Source organism: Bombus affinis, chromosome 10 (assembly GCF_024516045.1).
Source record: "Bombus affinis isolate iyBomAffi1 chromosome 10, iyBomAffi1.2, whole genome shotgun sequence".
Lineage (NCBI taxonomy): Eukaryota > Metazoa > Arthropoda > Insecta > Hymenoptera > Apidae > Bombus > Bombus affinis.
In genome coordinates, this window is record NC_066353.1 from 8,601,469 (window position 1) to 8,625,528 (window position 24,060).

A 24,060-nucleotide genomic window follows, 5' to 3' on the forward strand; every position below is an offset into this window, starting at 1 on the left:
TCCTGACCGGGTAATATAGCGTACGTATAGTAATAATATATAATACGCGCGTATAGTGATTCGCAGTTGTACGCAATTGTCGATTAATTTAGCGTGGTATAACGTTTATAAATCGTATCTCATCGTGTCATCGATTCTATTGACGATTTAATTTGATAATTGGTAATTAAGATTACGAATAGTTGGAACGTTTAAAATGTTTTCCAAAAGTCTACATTTCTTAGCTCCGTTGGAATGTTGAGAATTCGCCGAAAATATGATCAAGATTTGTAATAGTATTGTAAAGTACGTGGCATTCCTAGAATTTCCAGAGTGCTTTCCAACTATTCGATAACGTTGCAAAGCACTCTGGGGTGAAATCGACGCTTTCAACAATGTTACAAACGCTTTCTTAGTGCTGACAGAATTGCCCGCCACTTTTTATGTCAAGCAAAATGTTGCAAAATCGTGTGTAATATTTTTAAATCTGATACTTTTACAAGCAGGAACATCGCAAGTGAAAGTTGTAAGACATTTTTGGAAATCTCAACTCGATCGAATCTGAAAATTTGTATCAGTTGATACAAATTATATCGTTAAATCGTAATAGCGCTATATTATTTAGGCTCATTCTTTGCTATTGTATACTGTACTGTTGTAACCATATCTCGATGTAACTGCAAGTAAATATTTTAATTCATTTGTTATTGCTGAAACGATCAACAGTAGATGGTTGTTTATTCGAAGGGCAAAAACAGTTCGTATAATAGTTCTCCGATTCTCTCGGCTATATATGACTTTCCGTTCATACAGTAGGAATTCACGTTCGGATAAATGGATTAAATCGACAGTTCATTTACTCAGGAATTAATTAAAATTTCGTTCGAATAAATGGAGTTGGGATAAACGAAGTTGCACAGCGCTTGAAATACGATAAAAACCTATGAATATCCGATGGACGTGAATTTAGAATTTATAAATAGCCGACGGCAACATGTCGAGAGCTGAATTGTGTTTTCTTCTACTAAAAAAGGTTAAACGCTCCAGTTGGAATGCAGTGGCGAACAAATGTGTTAACACTTGCCATAATCTTAGAACTCGTTGGGAGTCTGCCACACACGATGGCCGCAAAATGTTACGGCTCATTAGTTTGGCTAACCGAACCTTGTAGAGTTGCGAGAGGATAAAGCGAGATCTATACGGATGATATAAACATAAAAACGAACAAACAAAAAAAAAAGAAAAAGAAATAGCGGAATCATCGTCTTGTTCATCGTTTTTCACTTGTTCATCTGTGTCTACATAAAAATAACTTCAAGATACTTATAATTAGAAGAAAAATCGACGCGTTAAAGAACTGTGTAAAATTCGAGAAAAATATTGTACCTGCTTGCGATCTTCGAATACTATTTAAATTTGAACACGTATAAAATACGCGTATCGATAGATATATCGATACTAAAGCCCGGGAAAAATCAGAAATTACGCGATCATTTTGATCTTTACGATCCATTGTTTCTGACATTTTTCAGAATAAACGTTGACAGCGCAAACGACACAAACAACGCTATAAGTATGTACACATCATGATACAGTCACGTCACGTGTGTAATTTGAGTAAACGGTCTTCCATCGGCTGATGCATCTAAGATTCTTGTGCTCTATGCATAAAATGAAACGACTCGAACGATGTCTATACGTAGTATGGAATTACTGCGGCTTCATTGCAGTGTCTAGTTCACGCCTTGCAAATTACAAAAGGCTATACGTACTATCCACTTTTACAACACACCGTGTAATATTCTCTGTATATAATTGCGATTATCTCGTTAAAGCTTATGCAAACGCGTCTCTCGCTTTAAATTTCATATCTTTATTTTAAATGCAAATTCAGCTTTTCACGTTGTCCCATGAAATCTTTTAATCGATTCTATAGTTGGAATACGTATAATTACACAAGAAGAGTACCTTTTGAATGAAAGTAACAGATATAGTTTGAAAGAAAACATAATTAGATCATTAAATTTGACAAAAATTGTAGTACAGCGGATGGATAAAAGCTTCCAATTGTTGTATAAATCGTTGTAAAATGCTTCGTCAATGATATTAATTTTTTATCCTAGATTGTTTGATTGGAGACCTGAACGTGTGTTGGGAGAACCGCTGAAGCACGAAAGGGTGGTAGTTATAAAAAACTTGTTTTCTCCAGAAGACTTTGATCAAGAAGTCTCGTTACTGCTGGAGTATCAACAGGATATTAGGTCCGAATGCCTAAAATGCGGCGATGTCAGAAAAGTTGTCATTTACGATGTAAGTAATCTCGTATTTTCTTTTGTATTAACAAATCCGAGTCAAAGAGAATATTAACGAAAAAACAAAAATATACACGTTCGATTTAATTTCTTATTATCATATCATTCATTTTTATCATAAATCCTACCGTAACAATAGCTTTCGAGGTATTATACATTTAGAACAATTATTTTAAACAAAGTACTTGTTAAACGAGCTACAATGCAGGCTGATTATCTACTTTAAAATACGTAATGTAACAGGCATATAATTAGCTTAACCGCTTAACAATTAAAGCAGATACAATGAAGTAATTAGGAACATTTTAAAACAGAATTTCTTTCCCAAATCTAATCATTTGTTCAACCAAATTTTACCATAGTAGATAAAATATCAAGTGTTATATTGTCACTCATAAATTATAAATAGAGGAAAGAATGAAAAATGAACGTTGTATTAAGATTTCTGTATAATACCAATTACAAATTCTCAGAATTTTAAAACAGAATTTCTTGCTCAAATCTAATCATTTGTTCAACCAAATTTTACCATAGTAGATAAAATATCAAGTGTTATATTGTCACTCATAAATTATAAATAGAGGAAAGAATGAAAAATGAACGTTGTATTAAGATTTCTGTATAATACCAATTACAAATTCTCAGAATTTTAAAACAGAATTTTTTGCCCAAATCTAATCATTTGTTGAACCAAATTTTACCATAGTAGATAAAATATCAAGTGTTATATTGTCACTTATAAATTATATATAGAGCAAAGAATGAAAAATGAACGTTGTATTAAGATTTCTGTATAATACCAATCAGAAATTCTCAGAAAATTTTTATTAGCCCGAATGTTACGCATAGTCTTGTTATAACGATGCTTTATAAATTCATAGATTATACAACAGATATAATGTCCAATATGAAATCTAGGTCAATTAGTACCGCATTCTGTATCGTGTAGATCATCACTGACTCGTCGATAAGCTTTCCATTCTGGCCCTCTAATATCACGGTTATTAAGAGTAACATATACGCAACATTTATATTTCATAAATATTTCATCAAGTATAGAATATTACGTACGTAGCTTCTACGAAATAACGAGATTCTAAATTAAACGAACGAGTAATATCGACTAGTCATCGACATTGAGAACGGAGCAGTTACGGACAACCGGAAAAATTGATCTCGGCGATGCACAGATAGAGAACAATGAGTCAAGACAAGGTATTTAGAAGATGCACCAGAAAGATGGGGATAACAAAGAAGTTGCTGCTCCGTGGCCGACGCAAATAAACCTTCGAAAAGGGATGACCTAACCCCATAAATTCGCAACGAGACACTCCCAGTCGGCGCGTCTCAACCGTGAATCCATTCAATGTCAAAGTGAATTCCATCGTCTGCCATAGGACCGGTTACACCGTACCAAACGTCGCGTCGGAGCGTGCGAGAAACGCGTGTTCGAGATCAAAAGCGGCGCGTGAAAGGAAATTTCGTGGCAACCAATTTACCCGTGATCGTCGCTCCCCGTATTTTCCAGGCTGCTTTCGAACCGCGCGTAACACGGTAAAAAGTTGCTCGATGAAAAAACGAAAGATACGAGAAAAAAGAACGAGTCGATCCTTGAGACCGAATTTATGAACAGGCGATGCATTTTATGGCGTTCACCGACTTCTCGTCGATTCGGGCAATATCGTTTCAGCGTAATTTCCGGTTGGCCCTTTTTTTTTTTTTTTTTTTTGTCAACGCGGTCGTCTTTGCTGCGTGCTTCCTTTTTCTTGCTCTTTTCCCCCATTTTTTCATCCCGGTGTGGAAAACGTGTGACTGGTCGTGTGTTTCTGGAAAAAGCTTTTTAGACCATCCTTTTTTGTCTTTTCTTCTTTTATCTTTTCTTTTCTTTTTAGCGACTTCTGCGCGATCGAACGATTTATTCTAAATTTATACTTTGTAAAATATATAAAGTAATTATCGAGCGTATGCACGTGCAATTTTTCAGCTACAAATCCGAACGTACGTATGTTTATCGTGTATCTGTAACGAAGGCTAATGGATAAAACGAAGAGTGTGCCGATTGATCTAACGAGGTACAACGTAAGAAAAGAACAAAGAATCTCATGTCGCGCATGGGGTCAGACAGTAAAATTAATGTTCAAACCGAAGGCTCATAAATTGTGGTTTAAGTCCGAGACGAGAAAAGTATTGTGAGGGACTGTGGGCGACGCGAGGCCAACCTCAAGTCGTAAAAGGGGAAGACAGGGATTCATCTTGGTACAAAAGCGAGTGTGATGCGAATGGAAAGACGATGAGCGTATATCTTGGTTTAACTAACTAGGCCATTGTTTAATTATAGCGTACATTTTGTCGATTTCAGTTAAGTTCCAACAGTGAAACGAGAAAATTGAAGTAAACCAACAAAATTCTACGACCACAAACGTAACAAAATTCCGTTAGAACGAAGCGTATGAAAGATAAAATTTCGAAAAAGAAAAGAACGATATAACGATCGTTGGTTTCTTCTGTTACTTACATACAGTGACTTATGAACGTATTCGAACACTTTTCGTTCGATATTTAATTTCAGTGTGATATTTATTCAATTTTTGTAGAATGAAAAGTTTAGAAGTTTGAACTGAACCTTTTTTGTTCTTTACAGAGACATCCAGAAGGTGTTGCCCAGGTAACATTTCGAGAACCAGCAGAAGCACAGGCTTGTATTCAATTATTGAACGGTCGTTGGTTCAGTCAGAGGAAAATATCGGCAGAAATCTGGGATGGCAAGACGAAATACAAGTAAGTTTACCCGTTGCTTCTGCTCTCTGCTGTCGGTTTTACCGACCTGCCAGAGTTAAGTCGGGCTTAGTCGATAGTTAACCGTCCATCGAGATTCCCAATCCGCTTACGTTCTGCTTCTGAAGCCGCTTCTTCTTTACTCCTCGAGCCTGATTTATCGACACGAATTCTGTAAGGAATATGAAAGTTTATTTTGGAGTTATTTAAAAATATTATTATATTACAATTAAGAAGGATTAAAAGCACAGTAACTTTCTGCTCAGAATTATCATCCTCATCGTGGCTTTAGTCGCACAGTTTCTATAAACACGAATAAGTATTATAGGATACCATATTTTATTCGAATTGTATTTTATTTTATTCTATAGTTTACCTAGCGTTTCATAATTACATCTCAAACGAGCGATTACATTTGTCTTTGATATCAATTACGGATAATATTGTGATCTTACTGTGGCTTGATCGATAACGTTGTAAGCTACACAGGAAGACTTGTATAAAAATATATTTATTTCTTTTTTTAATGGCCAATTTTACAGCAATTACAAAATGTATATATTTTTATTATTATTATTTCTCTAACGCGTCATAAACATTTGCAATATTATTTTTATATCCTGTTATCATATATAGGATTCGACATTGCCGACTTTCATACAAGGCGTTTCTTTCGATTTTTATATAATTTATTTAACATTATGTACATTTATTGCAGCTAATTTCACTACAAAGTATATTTTCAGTATTATTTATCCGTTTTATCGTCCAAGTCAGTTGATAATTTTATTTCCTCCAAAGCTTATCTAACGATAACCCATTAACCTGACATATCGCCAATTTTTATCTTTTTTTTTTTTACTAATGTATCATTCTCATTCCTAATTATCGAAATTTCAGCTAACCGATAACCGCTTTTGTCTTCCTTATCCTACTAATTTCCCAATAGCCTAATAATAAGACACGCAGAACGATAAAGCATGGCAGAGTACGGCAGACGTTGACGGCGCGCTCGTCAAATCGATTTCCATCTTCTTTTCAGGGTTACGGAAACCGACGCGGAAGTGGAAGCTAGAATCGCCAAATGGGATAAGTATTTGGAGGATGGCGAGGCAGAGAAACGACAGGAAGCCGCTGACAATGAGAATAGAAAGGAGCAGAAAGGAGAGGAAAGGTCCGCGGTTCCAGAGAAAGCGGAATTGTCTGAAACGACGATAAAGGATTGCGACAAAACGGGAACGACTCAACAGTCGAATGTTACGGAACGTTCAAAGACATTGGAAACTACCAGTAAAACTGAAGTATCTGCGAGTTCGGGGGATTTAGAGCATTTAGGGGAATCGCTTAAAAATAATGCATAAAATAAGGAAAATTCCAACGGCAGACTAATTAATAAATTCTTCAAACGAGAATAATTGAGAGTAAGGTTGGCGATCATGATCAAAGAGTATTAGAAGATAACTCGTACCTCATTGTTGAATATCCAAGTACTATTGTATAATATAGCTCCACAGTCATGTTCCGGTTATTCAAATCAGATGAAATAAACAGTAATTTTCCCTGTAATTTATGATTCATTAATTCCGCACCTTTGTAATTATTAATTTTCCTTCTGATTTTTCAACAGGTTGACATAACTCGAAGAATTTAAACTGTACAGGTTTTCTTAACGAATCGTTCGACCATGGATGTTGGTGTAAAATGATATTTTTATAAATACCTATCTATAATTACAGAAGTAGGATCTAATCGGAAACTTATTTCACCCGCTAGATACTATAACAAGTACTTTGCGTATTTTATGTATTTTTCCATATTACGCGTATTTTACGGTATTCAGATGTTCCGTTTGTCAAAACAGGGATCGATCGTAAGTGCGTTTAAACCGAACCGTATGGCGATCGGTTGCGATATCAACGAGAAATTCCATCCTTTTGAAAGGTTTTCGTGATAGATTCGAACCGGTTGGTTCCCATCAACGAACACGGAGCTGGGTACCGCCGCCGCTTCGCGGTTCAGCGACAGAAGAAGAGCCGACGGAATCGCGTTTTTTGATAGATCAGCAACAGCCTCTCACGGCCGAGGTCCCACGAACCAGCTGAGCACACGGATCGGTCGGAATGCCGAAATAGCAAATTAGGGGATTCCAGGAGATCTACCCTCTCTCTTCCACTTATTTCTTGCTTCCTTCTTACTCTCGTTTACATGCTTTTGCTCTTGTCCGCCCTGAACACCACGCGGATCTGCTTCTACCGCTTCGTCTCGGCTTTTCCGACAAACTTAATCTAGGAATGATCTATTGTTTCATCCAGAATTACATCGCTAGATTATCACGACCGGATGATTGCTTTCGTGTTTGTATAATTTTACCTGATTCGATTTGCTCGATTTTTGAATGAATGGAATTTTAATGTTTTAACGTTACGTATTGATCGATTAATTTTATTATTTTGATGTCATCGAGTGTTCGAAGGAAATTGGGTTTGGGTTAGAAAAATAGAAGGAATGCCGCGAGACTACGTAAGGATGATCGGAGGAAGAAGATTTCTATTTTGCTTATTTATTTATTTTAATTTTGATTTAGAAAATCAAAGGATTCTGTATCGGTTTTTTAATGAAAATGAAGATTCGAAATAGAAAAATGGACAAATCGTTTATCGATGTTTCTCTTACGGTTCTTACAGTTCCTGGATACGTGGCGTTCTTTTTTTTCTATCTCGAGGAAATTTTTTGTTACCTGAAAGAAATAATTTATTCGCGAATTAATACCGTGGTTATTGTGAAATTATTTCTCAAGTACTGTATCAGTGTCAGCTAATAGAAGGCGACATTTGCGCTTCAAGCGACAGAAATGCTACAGATTTCCACATCGAAGAAGATTGCACAACAGGTATGCAACAACCACTTCAAAGATCCATATTTAACACAATGGCTACATAAGTGCATTTCAAGTGTAATCCCTACGGCACAGTTATGCCGCGTTCGTGCGTTGAATCCGTAACAATTTAACCTGGTTGTTGCATCGTTACACTGGATGCTCGTTAACAAAAACTACTTGTGTCTTTTTCATTAGCAAATTATACTTCACAGCATAGAGCATGATCTCCGGTCCGTCTCCATTTAATTGCATTATTTCAGTCCAGGTTAAAATAATCGAAGCGCTAATGGAACAGATCTTTAGTTTCTCGGATTCACGGAATTTTTCATGTTTTTAACCGGACTCTGATCATTCGCTGTCTTCGCTGTTAAATACAAATTTCAAGCTATTGCACGATTTATTCTCAGACGTGCAACAAACAATTTTATATCCTCGAATCATTAATACAACGTGTAGCGGCATATGCGTCTTAGGACGTTTCGATACGAAGATGCCACAGAGGATTAACACTGTGCGACGAACATAATGTAATAAACGAACTCTGGACAAAGCAATATCGCTGCTACGTGCAACCTACAACCGGCGACAAGTTCAAACCTTCCGACACCTCCCCTGGACCAGTATAAATAGACGACCATGTTCTCCAGAAGTCAGTCAATCTAGCGAATAGGTATAACGAAAGAGTCTAGCGAATCTACATAACAATTAGTATCAATATCGCAGTATCGCGCAATCTTGTAACGAATATCATCAAACGAGCAACGCTTGCGATTAACTTTCTATTCTACATTTTAAAATATCTGTAAATACAGTTAATTAAATTGACTCGTCTCGTTATTAATTTAACCAACAACACGTCTCACCGTCCACCACCGATGTAAATATGGTAAATAATAATCTTACTAAACCAAAGGTAAAATACATCTCCAAAAATACACTTGTAAAAGACATAACGCATATACGACACGATACGAACATATTCGTTTATTATAAAAATATATATATTCACCCTTGTACATTTAACACATTCTCCGCTGCTCCGATATACTGTGGCTACCAAAGGTGTCTACCAAAAAGCCACTTATCCTACCCAATTTTAAACAATACCTCGCTCGATAACCACCCCGATTATTACAACGTCCATCGCTCACCGACAATTACCCCAAACTTCCACGTTCTCTTTCCCCTCTCATCCAACATCCAACATCAACATCCAACCTTAAAAAACATAGGTACACCCCTACGCTTCCCTAAGATCATCGTTCTTCCTACACCTTTCTCTCGCACATAACATTGTCTATCTCGTCGGCCCGGGTGCGTGCATCCCTCTGGACGACAAGAGCAAGCATATTTCAGACGTCTCGTCCTATTGAGAGCGACTCGAAAGGGAAGGCAAAACCCCCATGCGGCAATATCACCGACGAATTTAATGCCCGTCTATTAGCAGCGGGGTGCGGCTGATGCATTGTTCGAGTGGCCACGTGCAGGATGACTACCCCGCGAGGAAACGTTTGATCGTCCAACCGGCATAGGAATATAGAAAGGAAAAGAGAGAGGGAAAGAGAGACAGTAGGAGAGAAAATAGAAAAAAAGGACGCACGTCGTGTCACACTTGTCGTGCGTTATTGGATTTGGAACAAGCTATGGGGTGTTCTGCACGGACCTGCCGCGTTACACGGCACATTAGACGGCGGATACGAGGCGATTCACCACGGTCAAGTGTCGATACACTGACACTGTTTGCTCGTGTCGCCTTCCACCGATGATCGACGGAACATTGTCGTTAATCGGATTTATGATACTGCGGGATCGCGTGTTATATACGGGACGTATGGTGCACTTGGTACTGTACGAGACTTTGGAGTGCATATTGCGTTGACGAGGAAGTGCAACTCGACGTTGCGTTAACGCGTTAACAAGTGGAGAAGAGTTAAGTGGAGTTGGCACGAAAATTTCTGAAATATTTCCTTTTTAGGTATTACACTCGAACTCGAGCGATTCGCTGTACCAGTTTTGAACTCGTTAGATATATATTCGCGTTGAAATTCTCTTTCGTCCAGCTTTTTCAGAGATTAACGATCTTGTTAGCGCGTCGTCATTGTTGCATCTCACTACGATTAAATTATTAGTCGTTTCGATCCTTCGCGACACAACTTATCACCGTCGCCACGACTCGAACGAATCACGTTTTCCTATAATCGACAAAGGCGAATCTAACCAATCCTCTTTCTATTCCAGAAACCTCGACTCCCATCGCCGCTGAAATTCGCGAAACCCAGCACACCTGCATCCAATCTCCTTCGAAACATCCGTCGCACCTATCGACTCGTCTCGATCCGATCATCGATCTCCTTAGTCGGCAGAAAAAGTCGAAGCGTGGTTTTCCATCAGCTTGCGGATTTGCTCGGAGCAACTGGGCGCGAGAAAATTCTGAAGCGGAGGAGGTCGGTAGTTCGTCTCTTCTTGGAGGCTCGGCTCGGCAAATTAAGCTTCCCAAAACACCGCGAAACTGTTAATTAAGACTCATTATGCGCACGGTCTGGCTGAGCCCGTGCGGGCTTGGGGTTGGAAGCGGCGAAAGGGTGGCGAACCGAGCTACCTACGGACGCAACAGAGGCAGACAAACGGGCAGACAGAGCAGGCGGGCAACCGACGACAGACAGAGAAAGACAGGCACGGACAAGGGGTGAAGCGAGACGAAAAGAAGAAGGTAAAGGTGAGATGGAAAGAGACACGGTATGTAGGTAGTAGCTCTGGTCGAGGCAGAGCCAAGAGGAGAGGGAGAGCGAGGTCTGCGACGAGCCGAAGGAAGAGAAAGAGGCGTTGGAGGTGGCGGTGGAGGAGGAGGGGGATGGTTTAACCCGAGTAGGAACTTCTTAATACCGCGACAGCAGTCGGGTTCATTGTGGGATCAATACAGAGACGACCAGGCGTAGGAGTGGCAACCGTTGCCTCATTGGACGTGGCGTTCCCGCATGGTGATTGGCCGGCCGTGGAACTACCAGGAGGCGTTTCCTTTGCCGTTAGCCCCTCTGTCGGGGTGAACGAAAGAGGGAGGCCAGGTCCTGACCCTCGCCAGGAAGGAGAGAACACGCGGCAAGCGAAAAAGACGGAGCGCCGCGGCGCGACCAGTTGGAAAAAGACGGCCGACCGGTCTACGGTGAGGGTGACACGACGCCGGGGGGTTCAGTCTGTGTTCGCCCATCAGAGACACATCACCAGCTACGATACGGTCCGGTTACGTCTCTCTTCGTCGCGAGGGTAGCTCCTTGCAGCCAGGTGTTTCGTGCCGAGATAATCGAAATCTTTTCCTCTGTCCACGCATCCAAGCTACCTTCCACTTGATGCGCGCGTTTCAACGTTTACGGTGATTCGAGTGCCGACGAACGACAGTTTGACGTTACGCCACGGGATTACGATTGGATGGAACATAAATTTCGAGATAGTTTCGACCGAGAACAGGTGTTTGGAGTATTTTCGAACGGATCTCATTGAAATTTGTAGTTGCTGTTACGTGATTTAATCCTTGGATCGTTATCGAGCGATTACCGTTGAAAAGAGAAGAATTTCAAAGGTATTTGGATAAAGATTGGTTCGATCGTTGAGAAGATTTGGACGACGAAGAAAACGTTTACGTCGTAAATATTCGATCGTTGGAGGAAGCGATACGATAATAACAAAAGTCGAAGCGTATCGTTGATTTCTCGTTCGAGGGAACGACACGTGGATTCGAAGGACTCGCTACGAAACAAACATTTTTACCTTCCAATTCAGCCGCGCTCCGTGTCGTTACACACACACGCACGCACACACATACATCTACTACTATTACTACCATCACCGACACCACCACCACCACCACTTCCACCATTGTTATTACAGAACATCGAAATACGTTCAGTGCTAAACGTGACTCGCAGTGAAAAATAGTCGGATCGTTGTTTTCTAAACGATCAATGTGACCGCTAGTGTGTCGAAAATACCGTGTTGACAACCATCAAGATCACTTGTCTCGTAAAAAAGAAAGTCAACGCCACATCGCTGTATTTTTCTTCTATACCGAGCGATACATGCTTTCCATTCACTAAAACAATCTCGTCGTTTAACTTTCGACGCTTCTGCGAGCATGCCAGAGTCGATGCGAAAACCGCTGTCACGATAGACGAACCCTTGGTTTCTCTATCGTCCACGTCGAAGCACAACGTAGGCAGAAATTTCGGTAACAAAACTCGTGGTTCGTTGACGAAACGCGTAACGTGAAGATGCGTGCATCCGCCTGACACTTTCGAACGGTTGCTATTCAATTCCGTAATAATTGATCGAACGAGTCGAACGATCGTCTGGCAATCGGACGACCAGGGTATAACGAGTCGAAGAAGAGAGCAGGAGTGGAGGAGAGTGGACGAAGTGGAAACAAAAGATAGTGTACGAACGGGTGGTGCGACGTTCGGGTACGCACGTCGGCAGGCCGGCTCTGGGGTGCCGGGCCCGGGCGGGGTGATGAGCTGTTCCGAGGTGATGTATCAATATTATCCTTACCTCTACCAGAGGCCACCGCCGCCGCCGCCGCCGCACCCGACTCACCCTCATACGGCCCCGCACACCCATCCCCATGCGAATCCGCATGCGGCCCACGACAGTCCTACAAGGTCGGCGTCTTTCCAATCGTTTTCCGCGGCTACAGCGACGCACCAGTACGACAGGGTGAGTGAATTTATTTTATCAGCCTTTCTTCTTTTTCTTTTTCTTTTCGTCCGGTCGTTGATAAGAGTAAGTTAACGAATAGGAAGAGCAACGGTCGATCCGTGTTGCTGCTCGGTTTTCGGATCGGCGAGCAATCGCCAAACGGCGGAACAATGCTCGTTTACGCTTTCGTTTCGCTAAATTTTATTTAAAGCGTTGGAAAACGAGTACTCGCTCGTTTGGATAACTTTTTTTGCGCAACGAAGCAGCCTTTTCATCGTACGCGAAACAAAGAAACCACTTTCCGAGTAATATCAGCGTATTCCACGTATCGACCGTTCAAACGACGAAACAAAAAGCGAAACAAGAAGAAAAATACGACCGTGGGTCGTGTTTGAAAAGAAACGAAGAAACGATTGCTGTTTCTGTTTGACGAGTGACGTTTCGTGGCTCGTTACACGTCGTCAGGGTCGTCGAAAATTTAGACGTCAACGGCTCGTCGGTATCCCGTTCCTAACACATTATTCATAAGAGTACGTGCTGTCATGCGGGACGTGTATCGCGCGGCTTGTCTCGTCTCGAGATTACAAGCTGGTCGCGCGTTTGAACGCGTCCCGCCTCTAAAAAGGACCACGACAGCCACCAAGTGCCGGCCGACTGACTCGTCGTCCGACGTCCGATTTCCAATTCGTTCCCACCGTAATAGCGTAACTTGCAGAGATACGGATTGCGTAATATTCTTACGGGTCTTCTCTTCCATCCGCGTGATTTTTATTTTATCGACGATGTAGTCTTTTTGCGGCCGAGCTTCGTCGAATTTTGTTCCCTCTACGGTGTTGTCGTTGTCTTTAGACGACGCGTGTATCGCGCTCTTGTAGTCGAAAGACGCGAGTTTTCGATTTTCAATGCTGGCAACATCAACCAACACGTTGGATCGTAACACGATATTAATGACTGGCCGATTTGCTAACGAAAAGATTTATTTATTCCAACTAAATGTTGCAATCTGCGTATCAAACTCTATATCAAATTCTTAAGATAGCGAATGATCGCGTAACAATATGACGTCATCGTTGAAAATAATATTCGATGTTTATATAAATTACGTAATGACAAGCTCGCGATGACCTGTATAAACGATAGCTAAGCTCCAAGTCTCCTTTTTCCCCTAACGATCGCGCGTGTTTTAAACAAAAATCTTAACGGACGTTGCAAAAATTTATCCGAATACACCAATGGTCGATCGTTCGTCGTGAAAAATATATAGAGAGCATAAAGCGTGAAATATCGGTATAGACAGATCACGCGTAAACCGTCTTGTTTAATTGATCGTGTATTTTACACGGAAGATATCGAATTTCATGTTAGTCGATCGTCATAATTTCCACGCTAACGCTGCAGTTCCTTCTGCGGTTAATATCGCGGGTGATCGTGGATATCGCGAGCGTTGAAATCTTGTTGGACAGGTCCCCGTTACGGATTATGACACCCCGCCAGCATTTGTTACGATATTTCAACCGCCCTAAGCGCTGTACACGCGCCGTGCCGGTACTGGATTCGAATTAGCGGAGTTCGTTTCGAAACTGGAGGAACTAGTTTGTCCCGTTGGCGCAAGTGTCTCGAATCGACAGGTAGGTAAACGCACGGGGTGATGCGAAACTTTCTTTGAAAAAAGTATGTCCGGCGAGTCGTGAACGCTGAAAATATCGAGAGCGTAGTCTGGATCGTTCGACAGTTGCGTAGTCGTTCCATTATGACAAATTTGACGAGTGTGACATCGTCGTTTATTTATTTCAGTTTCGGTGTATGTATCGAAATGTGAAAGAGCATTCTGATTATATCCGATCTGCGTACTTCGCGAAAACTTTACTCGAACGTGTACGATGGGAAAAATTAGAGTAGTTATTTAAACGCGAAATGAAACGTAGATATACGGTTGAAACTCGAAGCGAATGAAAAGGCATTGAAACGACGATAAATTATTCGTCGCAGGCCGAAAATCTAATTAGAATTATTTTGTATTTGAAATTGATATAAAGATATTCATAGCATGTGCTTTCGGCAAGCGTTTCTAAATCGTGATTATGAATCTCCGTGAACTTTGAATTATTTTCTGCATACTTCGCATTCACCGCTACATTGTGTTTTAATAGAAATACCGTTGTGACGTGCTTGGCCTTCGTCGAGTGATCCGTCGTCTGCCATTATTATTGTTTGTGAAATAGCATTGCAAACGTTGTATAGCAAAATTAAAATACATTTAAAATTAAAATACTTCGTATTATTAAATTCGTTGTAAATAATCTTTCGTCCATTTAACCAGAAAAATATCCGACGTACGTTTAACGCTTTTTTGTCACCGATAATTTCATTTGAAGATTTGTATACAAGCACGTGCGAAATCGATGCGAATCAAATTTAATTATCCTCTATTTATTATTATTATTCCGTGGCAATGGACAGATAGTTAGGTTACAAAATTTCTCATCGTCCGAAAGTTTCGAGGCGAGCATTTCGAAGCAAAATGGAATTTAGAATTGTCTTGAGTTAGAAGACTGTCGGGTTTGCTCTCTCGTCGGCTAGAGGTTCTGCAAAAGCGATCCCATTATACAATAACATGTTTGTAAACAATCCAAGCAGCTTCTGAGGTGTTTTACTTTACACAAAGTCGGCGAATTCCCGCTTTTAGCCGCGCGTCCTGAAATAGTTTTGCAGACAAGGGACGGAACGAGAGTTTCTGCGAGTTTCATTCCAGGGATCTTTCGCTGCATCATTTTAATATGTCTGCTCGGAGGTCAGCCGTGCTTCTTGCCCTCCCATGAACTCATCCGTACACCATGCCACGTCGAATACTGTTTTTCTCGTTATTCTATTCGTTCTATCTATCTCGACTCTTCCTCGTCGCTTCTTTTTCGTCTTCTTCGCTTCCCACATACTCTGTTCATATTCTCGTTTACTCCTTTATCACCTTCTTCCTCTTTTTCCTAGTCTCGTATTTCATAGAAATGCTGAAAAATCTCGAGATTTGACCGTTAATTATTCCGTAATACTTTCTTTTAAATTGAAGATAACAAGTGGCATAATTTTAATTCGAAGATGTAGATTCTTCTGAAAGGCAATAAATTGCCACTGTTCTAGAAACTTCGAGTGAGAAATTTGCTTTTCAAGAAACTACGAGATTCGACTTTTCAGATTCAAATCTCTCTGCTTCTTTTTCCCAATATTTTCCAAGTAGAATTTTTAATTGATTAGAGAGGAGAGGGAGGGGAAGGATGAAAGAGCAACTGTTTCGTCAGCGAATTCTCTGAAATAGCTTCCATCGAGTAACACTCGCCCCTCCACCGGGTTCGACACGGGAGAAAAAAAGATCGTAGTAATGCCTGGATCGAGGAATTTCCCTCGAATCCTCCGGCAATGTATCTTCCGAATCATTCCACTCATTGTTTGCCCAAATACGCCGCGCGTAACGTCTCACTGAGACGCGATTGCCGTTCCATTGGATACGTTCGTAATTTGTTCGCGGATATCTGCTCGCTGCCCGACCGTGACAATAAAAATCCCTTTAACGAATCTCTCATATCTAACCGTAAATCGGTATTATCCAAGGTGAAGTTAGGAATGTAGAAAACTTCCTTCCATATCTCGATTTCTATAGTAAAACTGTGATCGATATTGCGCTCCTCGATAAAGAGTCGCTACAAAGTACTTTGTAATTTTATACGAATAGGTATTTATCGATAATTGGTAAATAAATAAGTGAAAATAATGGACGTTGATTAATAATCGATAAAGAATAAACAAAAATTCTGTCCTCAATTCGATTTGCGTCCGGAGTGATGGAATCAACGAACAGCTTAGTATCGACAACAACTTTTTCGTAATTACATGGATGTTCGCTTTCACGTAAATTCAACGATTTGCCAGGATATTTTATAGCAGGAAGAGAGTAAAATAATAAATACGATGGCGCGAGATAACGCGCAATGTTATCTTATCGAGCGGCGCTCGGCACCGCTCGAAACCGATATCGCGTCGCGGCTATAAATAATAAGTAATGACCGGCATTACTTTGCCGACATTGAGAGGAATGTCGAGACGACGATGAGCTATCACGGCTGCTTACCTACTTAAACTGTTTATCATGCGGTAAATTATACGAGCCGAGAATATGCTAATGAGAGGGCCGGAGATCTAACTGCATCTAAACGACGTAGATCGCTGATACGGTGAGGACTAGTGAAGAGAAATTTCTGAACGCCGCGCCGCAACCCGACAGTAGTTGGATGTCCTCCAGAAAGAAGAACGTATCGCGTCCCGACGACCGAGAGCACAAATCACTTTCGGTGCGGCAAGAGCGCGCCCGCGTGAGAAAACACCCTCCGTGGACCAGCATTTTTAACGCGACTGTTACGCGTCAACGATGCGTCTGGTCTGGACCAGATTCTGGTACGTTACGGTGAACGAAAGAGAAACGAGAATATCGACGCAACGATAGGTTAGATTCGGCTTTGTGTAAGTTTCGCGATCAACGTTCTGTTGAACGAGAAACGGATAACTCGTTTCCAGAAATTCATTTATCGCGAGGTAAACGATAAATTGCAAGGTAAATTTAAAAGAATATTTGTAACGTATACAGTGACTCTCTTTTATCTTTTTGTTGGTGGATTCAGTCGAGGCGATGACTGTGGAAAAGTTTAGTAACGCGTGGTAGTCGTTTCAATTCCGGGTGTAAGCTATCTTTAAAGATCGATCTCTCGTTTATCGAACGGAGTAATAGATAAGAAGGCGCCCAACGTTCTTTTATCGAGCCAAAGTTGCTGGCAGGAGCACCGTTAGTCCAAGAGGCTGGAAAAAAACACGTCTTCGCGTTGGTTTGGCCGCGTTCTCGACGATCGTGAGATAACGGAGGGGAAGAGCGTTAAAGCTCGGAATCGCGCGCGGCGCAAGGTCGATCTCGATGCTCGGACAGGTTTCTCGCGAGGGAGCGTGGTCCGTGCAGGGCTGGTGCGATCTTTGAGGCAACTTTTCTTCCCGAAAGTCCCTCGTTTTCGCTTGAGGGAAGTTGAGCACGCGGCGGACGGGCCACGGCGACACGAGTTTACTTTTATTTAAACGTTTCTTCTTTCCTTTTATTTAGGGCCTGACCCAAGGGCGCTCATTTTGTTCCTTTGCCGGCGCTGACCGGTGTCCACCGGCTCTGAATTAATAGCCTCGCGTTTTTCGCCGTGCTGTGGCTAATATACGCGCGCGTTTCTCCCTCTTTCTCCCTCTTTTACTCTTTTTCTCGCTCTCTGTCTGTTTCTCCGTCTTGTCCCGCTGCTCCTTCCTCGTTTTTCTTCTTCCTTCCTGCCGCGGCCACCTTCCCTCGTGTATATGTACGGACTCTATACGCCCCGACGGTTACACCAGCGCGTTAAAAATGCCCAAGCCGTTTTCTCACGCCGCCACGAAGCTCTACGTACGTGCTTTATTGCCCCTGCGCACATGGGACCAAGCTCACCCTTCAAATCTCCGATCGAATATCGTCCGACTAGCTTCTACCGATTTTCCGCTTTGTTTAAGCAACTTTGTCGTTATCGCGTGGCCGAAGGAAGGATTCGCGATATTCTAAATGACAGATCACGACGAGCATCTTGTTGAGAAATCGAGCTCTTTACGCTCCAAGTCTGCAACGTATACGAGCGACTTTAAAACGAGAATGTTATTCGTTTTTGTTCTTTTTTAACGTTTAAGTATCGTGGATGGAAGAAGAATTTTAATAATATTTCCGATCGGTATAAAATTTTTCATCGTAAATTATGGTACACGTGTCAAATATGCAGTGAACAGCAGATTACGCGCATTAGCGTCTACAACTGAAAGAAATTTTCCTTTTAATAAGCAATCGGAAGATGCGCGATTACGTGTCGTTCGTAAATTTAGTGCGACGCTGCGAGATCTCGGAATCGACTAAAGCGGCAGGCAATTTTTACGAGCTTGACGTAACTACTAACTACGAAAAATCATGCAACACGACCATAGAGTTGGTAATAAAAATTCAATAAAATTGGACGTTTAGATAGTAACCTTTGTAAGCAGTAAACGTTTTAAACCTTCCTTTTATTATCGCCGTTTTCGTTCGACTATTTTTAAGATTCATTTCTATATAACCCTTCGTAATAAAATTCCTATCAAAATCATTAAAAAGTGTTGAAAAAATAAACACCATCAATCTTACTGCTTTACGTTAATCCCTGTTCGTTATTTATGCACTTTGCGTATCAAATTAAATAAAACTGCATTGTGCTTTATTCTTAGCCCTAATAACCAAAAAAAAAAAGAAACATCTAGCATTTATATCTTTTTTACATTCACGTATCTCGTTAAATAACGTCAATAGCATAAAATACGCCCGGAAGTAACTCTGGAAGCTAAAGGAATAACTGGGTTGCAATTTTTCTTCTTTGTTCGGACATAAAATGACATACGAAACTACATATCTCGTTAAAGATATCACGAACAGGCTATATCATTTTCATATTCGAATGTATCATGCCTCTGTTCAGACAATATTACACTATATATTACGTTTACCGTTAAAACAAAAAATCCGTCCCGACAATTCAACACCGAGTTGCTATTCATTTGCCTTTAATTACCCATTCGCGATAAGATTATCGCGACATCGCTGTTAATCGACGTTATTAATCCACCGCGTGACTTCACCGAGGAGTTTCGCGAAAATCAGTAGCGACACGCGATTAAAATTCATTTACAGTCGCGTTATTTTCCACGTGCAGCCGGCCCGCGGTTTTAAGCGGATTCGCGGAAGAAACACGACGGACAGAAGCCCGTCGATAGATCATCGTCGCATTGCTGGACCTCCGCGTTATTCGATCTTAATCATTTTTATCGCGTGATACCACCGCGACGGGGGCCTCTTTGGTCAGGTGGTTGGCCGTTTAACGCTTCGCTGTTCGTTATCTTGCGATCGCCAGCGACGAGAACGCTAAATGCCGATAGCAGCGGGACACCCGTGGCTCGCTCGCGACGCCAAACACCGGGATTCGCATGTAAAACAACCGATCCGACCGCAATATTCGCCCAGACGGATCGTTAATTCTTCGCGTCCACGCTGGGCGCGTGAAGCGTGTCTGAACAAAGGAGACTCGAAGAGGGCTTGATTTAACGTCCTGCTGCTACTTTCCACGTGTTCCAGCTTCGAACGTATGGCTCGAGCCTATTAATAGCTCGATTGTCGTTTTATTGAAAGAATCTACCGATCCATTTAACGCGTTTAATTATTATTGTTATTATCATTTCGCTATATTTCGAAAGGAAGAAACGATATTTAGTTACTGGAAGTTGCGAGTGTTCGCGTAAGTTTACAGGCAAGTCAGAGTACGAAAGAATAGGTGCCCTTTTAACCGTTCAGATTCCTGTTCACGACCCCCAGAAATTAATGGGGCACGAAGAATCTCTTTCGCTACATACGCTCCTACGCTACAACGTTCACGAAGAAGCGTATATCGTGTTGGCTTTTACAGAGGACTCGTGTACGAATTTTCTAGTTTTAATAGTTACTGGCGAGAAACCTATTTCCCTAACGCAAAACCATCAACGTTACCCCCCGTCAAGTATCAGCACGCAAGTATCGTGGCAACAAAGTTTCGCCTTAAGCGGCATAAATTTCACGACCGCCGTACGCTCGCAAGGTTGAACGAAGCCTAATAAAACCTGTCAGGCTCGATAATTTAATTCTCAACTAACGTTCTTAACGAGGACACGAGTTCATATAAAAATTTGGTGGGACCGTCGGCGCAATAAAGTCATAAACGGGAACACTTCTACGTTGGATCGGTTGACCAAAGGGACATGGTTCGGACGTTTCGTGTGTTTATTGGCGTTTCACGTGGGCGTTTCGCGTATAAATTCCAGCGTGTGGAAGGGTCTGCAAGAAATTAGTCAACAAGAAATCGAGAAGAGGAGGTTCGCTTCGGGTCCGGTCTGATCGCGACGCGAGACCTTGTGTACAAAGGGAGGAGACAGGTGCAGACTGCTTCGCTCGGAACCAGGCAAGAACTTCCCTATCCTTCATTAGCACTCTCGTTACCAGCTCTCAGTTTCTTCGATCGCGAACGCGTATCGCTCTTCTGCTGACTTTTCTACGAGCTCGTGTTCTGTTTTCTCGCGGTATACTTTGAAAATTCACGGAGCTTCGGGTTTTGCGTTTTCTTCGTTTGTCGCTGACGATCAGAGCTGTAATTGCAACGATATAATTGACAATAAAACGACCATATAAGCAGTCTGCCGGTTTTTACGAGCTTGCAGTAAGTTTGAGATATACGAGCAGAGGATGATGATGCGAAAAGGTGAAACGAAATGTGTCGTAGATAATTAACGTGATCTCTGCTGATCAGATTTTATATACAATGCACCACTAACTAATTTTCATACGAAATCTGTTCGTATAACGAAACATTTCGGTTAAAATGAAAGAATCGCGTGTTCCATGAAATTCAAAGATGTTAAGAAAATTTAATCGAAAAATTTCTTTAGACGCGTTTATCCAGATCGGGATTAAGTCTCGCTGTTTATCGTCTTTCGTCATAGTCTCTTAAATAACAGAAGAAAATAACATCTAAAAATAAAGAAATGTATAATTTACATAGTTGTAGGCGTTCATGAAGATTGCACATTAATCTCAGTCATCCTAAGAACACATAAGGAGTCATAAGTTTCGGCTGCTGAAAAACCATCGTACCATTACTTCCGCCTCCGGCACGCGTTCATTAATCTCTCAAAGACGAAAGAGGAAACCAACGAGATCTATTTTTAAAAAAATTTCTCCCCGCAACACGAGAAATTAACGAGGAATCGTTCCGCTAAAACGTCGAAACGGCGATATTATTTTCGATATAATTGGACAAGCCTAAACTGTTTCAGGTATGCACAAACGTACGATCAATCGTTCCTCTAATAATTAACGGATGACAGTTAATTGCTGACAGAACTGCTGGTGCAGGCTCGTCGCAAGATGGTAGCCAGCTGATTAGAATTTATCGAACAGAAGAACCGTAAAAATGTATCGCTCTGGGAGATCTGCTCGTTTCTGATGACTCAAATTTCCGAGAATTCGGTGATAAAAATAACATTCCTATTCTGTTCCGTTGATTTTAACGCGTTCAACTTTATCGATTAACCAGTGGACGGTCATTAGGCTGTGATAACATCGGATAACGAAGAAAATATAAAAGTAGAAATCAAATCTGATCTCCATCGCGTCCCTCGATCGAGAGAAGCAAATAGTCGTCGGTGATGCCGCGTGATTTTCACTTATCCTGTCTACGTACACACACGAAAGCAGAGATCGTTTAAACTTTAAACGCTGGATCGTGCGAGCGTAATCGCAAACTGTTGGAAGCGGGAATCGTTCGCCAGGCAAAGAACACGGGGCGAACTACCAACGTAGTCGGCTACGCTGGTTGTTCGCGTCAGAGAGAGCGTGTGCTCCGCGGCTGGTTGATCGGGAGCCAAGCGTAGAGAGTGGGGCCGTAAAAGCGCATTTTTCTCGGGTATCTGGCCGATTAATGAACCGATGTCGTCGCGAGGACCACCCCGAAGGGAACGCGTACGGTACGTGCAGCCCTCGCGATAGACTTCGAAGCCTCGAGGAGCACTGGTCCGGACTATAATACCTAAACTATAAGCAGCTCCCGTCCGTCCTTCTATAGCAGCGGGTTCTCAAACGAACCGCGCCTTTACCTGACCAAGTTTTACGATCGTCGCGCCGAGGTGGCGATGTGTCCTCCCGTTATCGTCCGGGCGGGATCTGGCCAGGCTAAAGCAGCCTTTTGCCACGGACCTTTTTATTATTTCTCTTTTCTACCGCGCGTCGTCTTGTTGCTCCCGTTGTTCTCTTCTCGCTTCTTCCTCCTGGTCTGGAGAACGGTCGGTCTCCTCTCGACCTCTGTGGGAAAGAGACGCCTGGCCCGTTTCGCCTCTGTTCGTGCTAGGCGACGACCTCGTTTGCCAATTTGATCCCGCTTCCACCGGCCAGTTCGAAGCGATCCAACAGCTTCGATACGGAGCATCGTAGACTATCGATGCTGCGTTTTTTCTTTTTACGTTCGGCAGTAAGATCTCGATGTTGACGGATGAAGGTATAAAAGAAGAGCAACGAATCGGTAGCCAAACTGGATATGTCGTTGTAAGAGTCGATTGATCCGTTTGGAGAACCGCGTTTGGTCTTCGCGTCGCGAACTTTATTCGCTACGATGAGGATTTTGATCGCTTGCGAAAAAAGAAGATCGTCGATGGTGTGCTTTAATTAACAAAATGAAAAAATATAGATGTGCGAGTATGTAACTTTGAAATTCGTATTACAAGCAGGATTGTAAAAGGCAAGTAAAGATTTCTATGGCCGTGGTAATTATCGGAATATATTCCAACGAAAAATATTTAACGGAAAAAGAAAATGATTCGTTACGCTGATTTACAAGCCGCGCATGTTCGGAACGTTTCCACTGCTTTTTAATATTCTCCCTCCGTCATCAGTTAGGTGTGTCAGTTTCAGCGGAAACATATGTACGTGGATTATCGAGAACTCGCCGATTCTCCTCTGTTCCTACCTTCTGGCTTCTTGATTGCCGGATAAATCGCTGCGTTGAACGGATGGATACGTGCGGAGAACACACGTACTTTAATGTACCGCTGAGTTTCAGTTTTATTTATAACGCCGTTTCTTTTGTCGTTTCTCGTATGTTCCCTCTTCCCCTTTCCCTCGTCCCTGGTCTTTTTTATCAAAAAAGCCAGAGGGACGATCACGTGGTATGACCGAGGTCGCGCGGCTCCGCGACACGAAAAACTTCGACCAACGACTTCGCCTTCTTCCTCGCTCTCGTCGTTTTAATGAAGAAATCTTGCTTTTTAACAGAGGCGTTAAAATGAAATATCGTAAACGGATTTTTCGAGAATTACAGCTGGACGGAATTCTTCGCGTTTCGAGTCACGGACGATTTACAGAAGAAAAGTTCAACGACGAAATATTTTCAGAATTATACCAGTCAACTTACACGCTTATCAGCTGCGTTTCTTCGAAATTTCAGAAACCAAACCGACCTTGAGCAATCTCGACCATACGCGTTTCCGCTCGTTACCCGACCAGTACTTTCCACGTCGCTTCGGACGATCCGACGTACACCGGACGACGTTTCAAATCTTCGACTCGTTCGCGTGCAACCTCAACGACAGACGCAATGGCGATTTTATCTTCGTCGAGATACGATGTCGTTGAATAACACGTATCAGGTGACTTTTAGCATTCTCGCCCCGGTGGTGTTGCCGACATTCTTGCCATTGCAGCGAACGTCGAAGAAAAAAAAGACTGAAGTTGAAAGAAAAAAGAAAAGGAGCTGTTGGCGAGTTCTGGGGAAAACGGAGCGGATCAGGCTG

General features: G+C 41.9%; 2 protein-coding genes across 4 annotated transcripts in view; both read left to right on the plus strand.

The window, feature by feature from the left end:
• LOC126921337 (HIV Tat-specific factor 1 homolog) overlaps positions 1-6,632 on the plus strand; it is a 58,350-nt gene extending 51,718 nt beyond the window's left edge. For both annotated transcript variants that reach the window (XM_050732837.1, XM_050732836.1), the window contains exons 5-7: positions 2,103-2,289; positions 4,933-5,069; positions 6,109-6,632. In XM_050732837.1, coding sequence (XP_050588794.1) covers positions 2,103-2,289; positions 4,933-5,069; positions 6,109-6,427 — 643 coding nt within the window. In that variant the 3' untranslated portion in view covers positions 6,428-6,632. The remainder of the gene's footprint in view (positions 1-2,102; positions 2,290-4,932; positions 5,070-6,108) is intronic.
• A 4,278-nt stretch (positions 6,633-10,910) lies between these two features.
• Positions 10,911-24,060, plus strand: part of LOC126921410 (protein vestigial) — a 78,389-nt gene continuing 65,239 nt past the window's right edge. The window contains exon 1 of one of the 2 annotated variants that reach the window (XM_050732975.1): positions 10,911-12,648. In XM_050732975.1, the coding sequence (XP_050588932.1) occupies positions 12,445-12,648 (204 nt within the window). In that variant the 5' untranslated portion in view covers positions 10,911-12,444. The remainder of the gene's footprint in view (positions 12,649-24,060) is intronic. The other variant, XM_050732974.1, reaches the window with a different exon arrangement.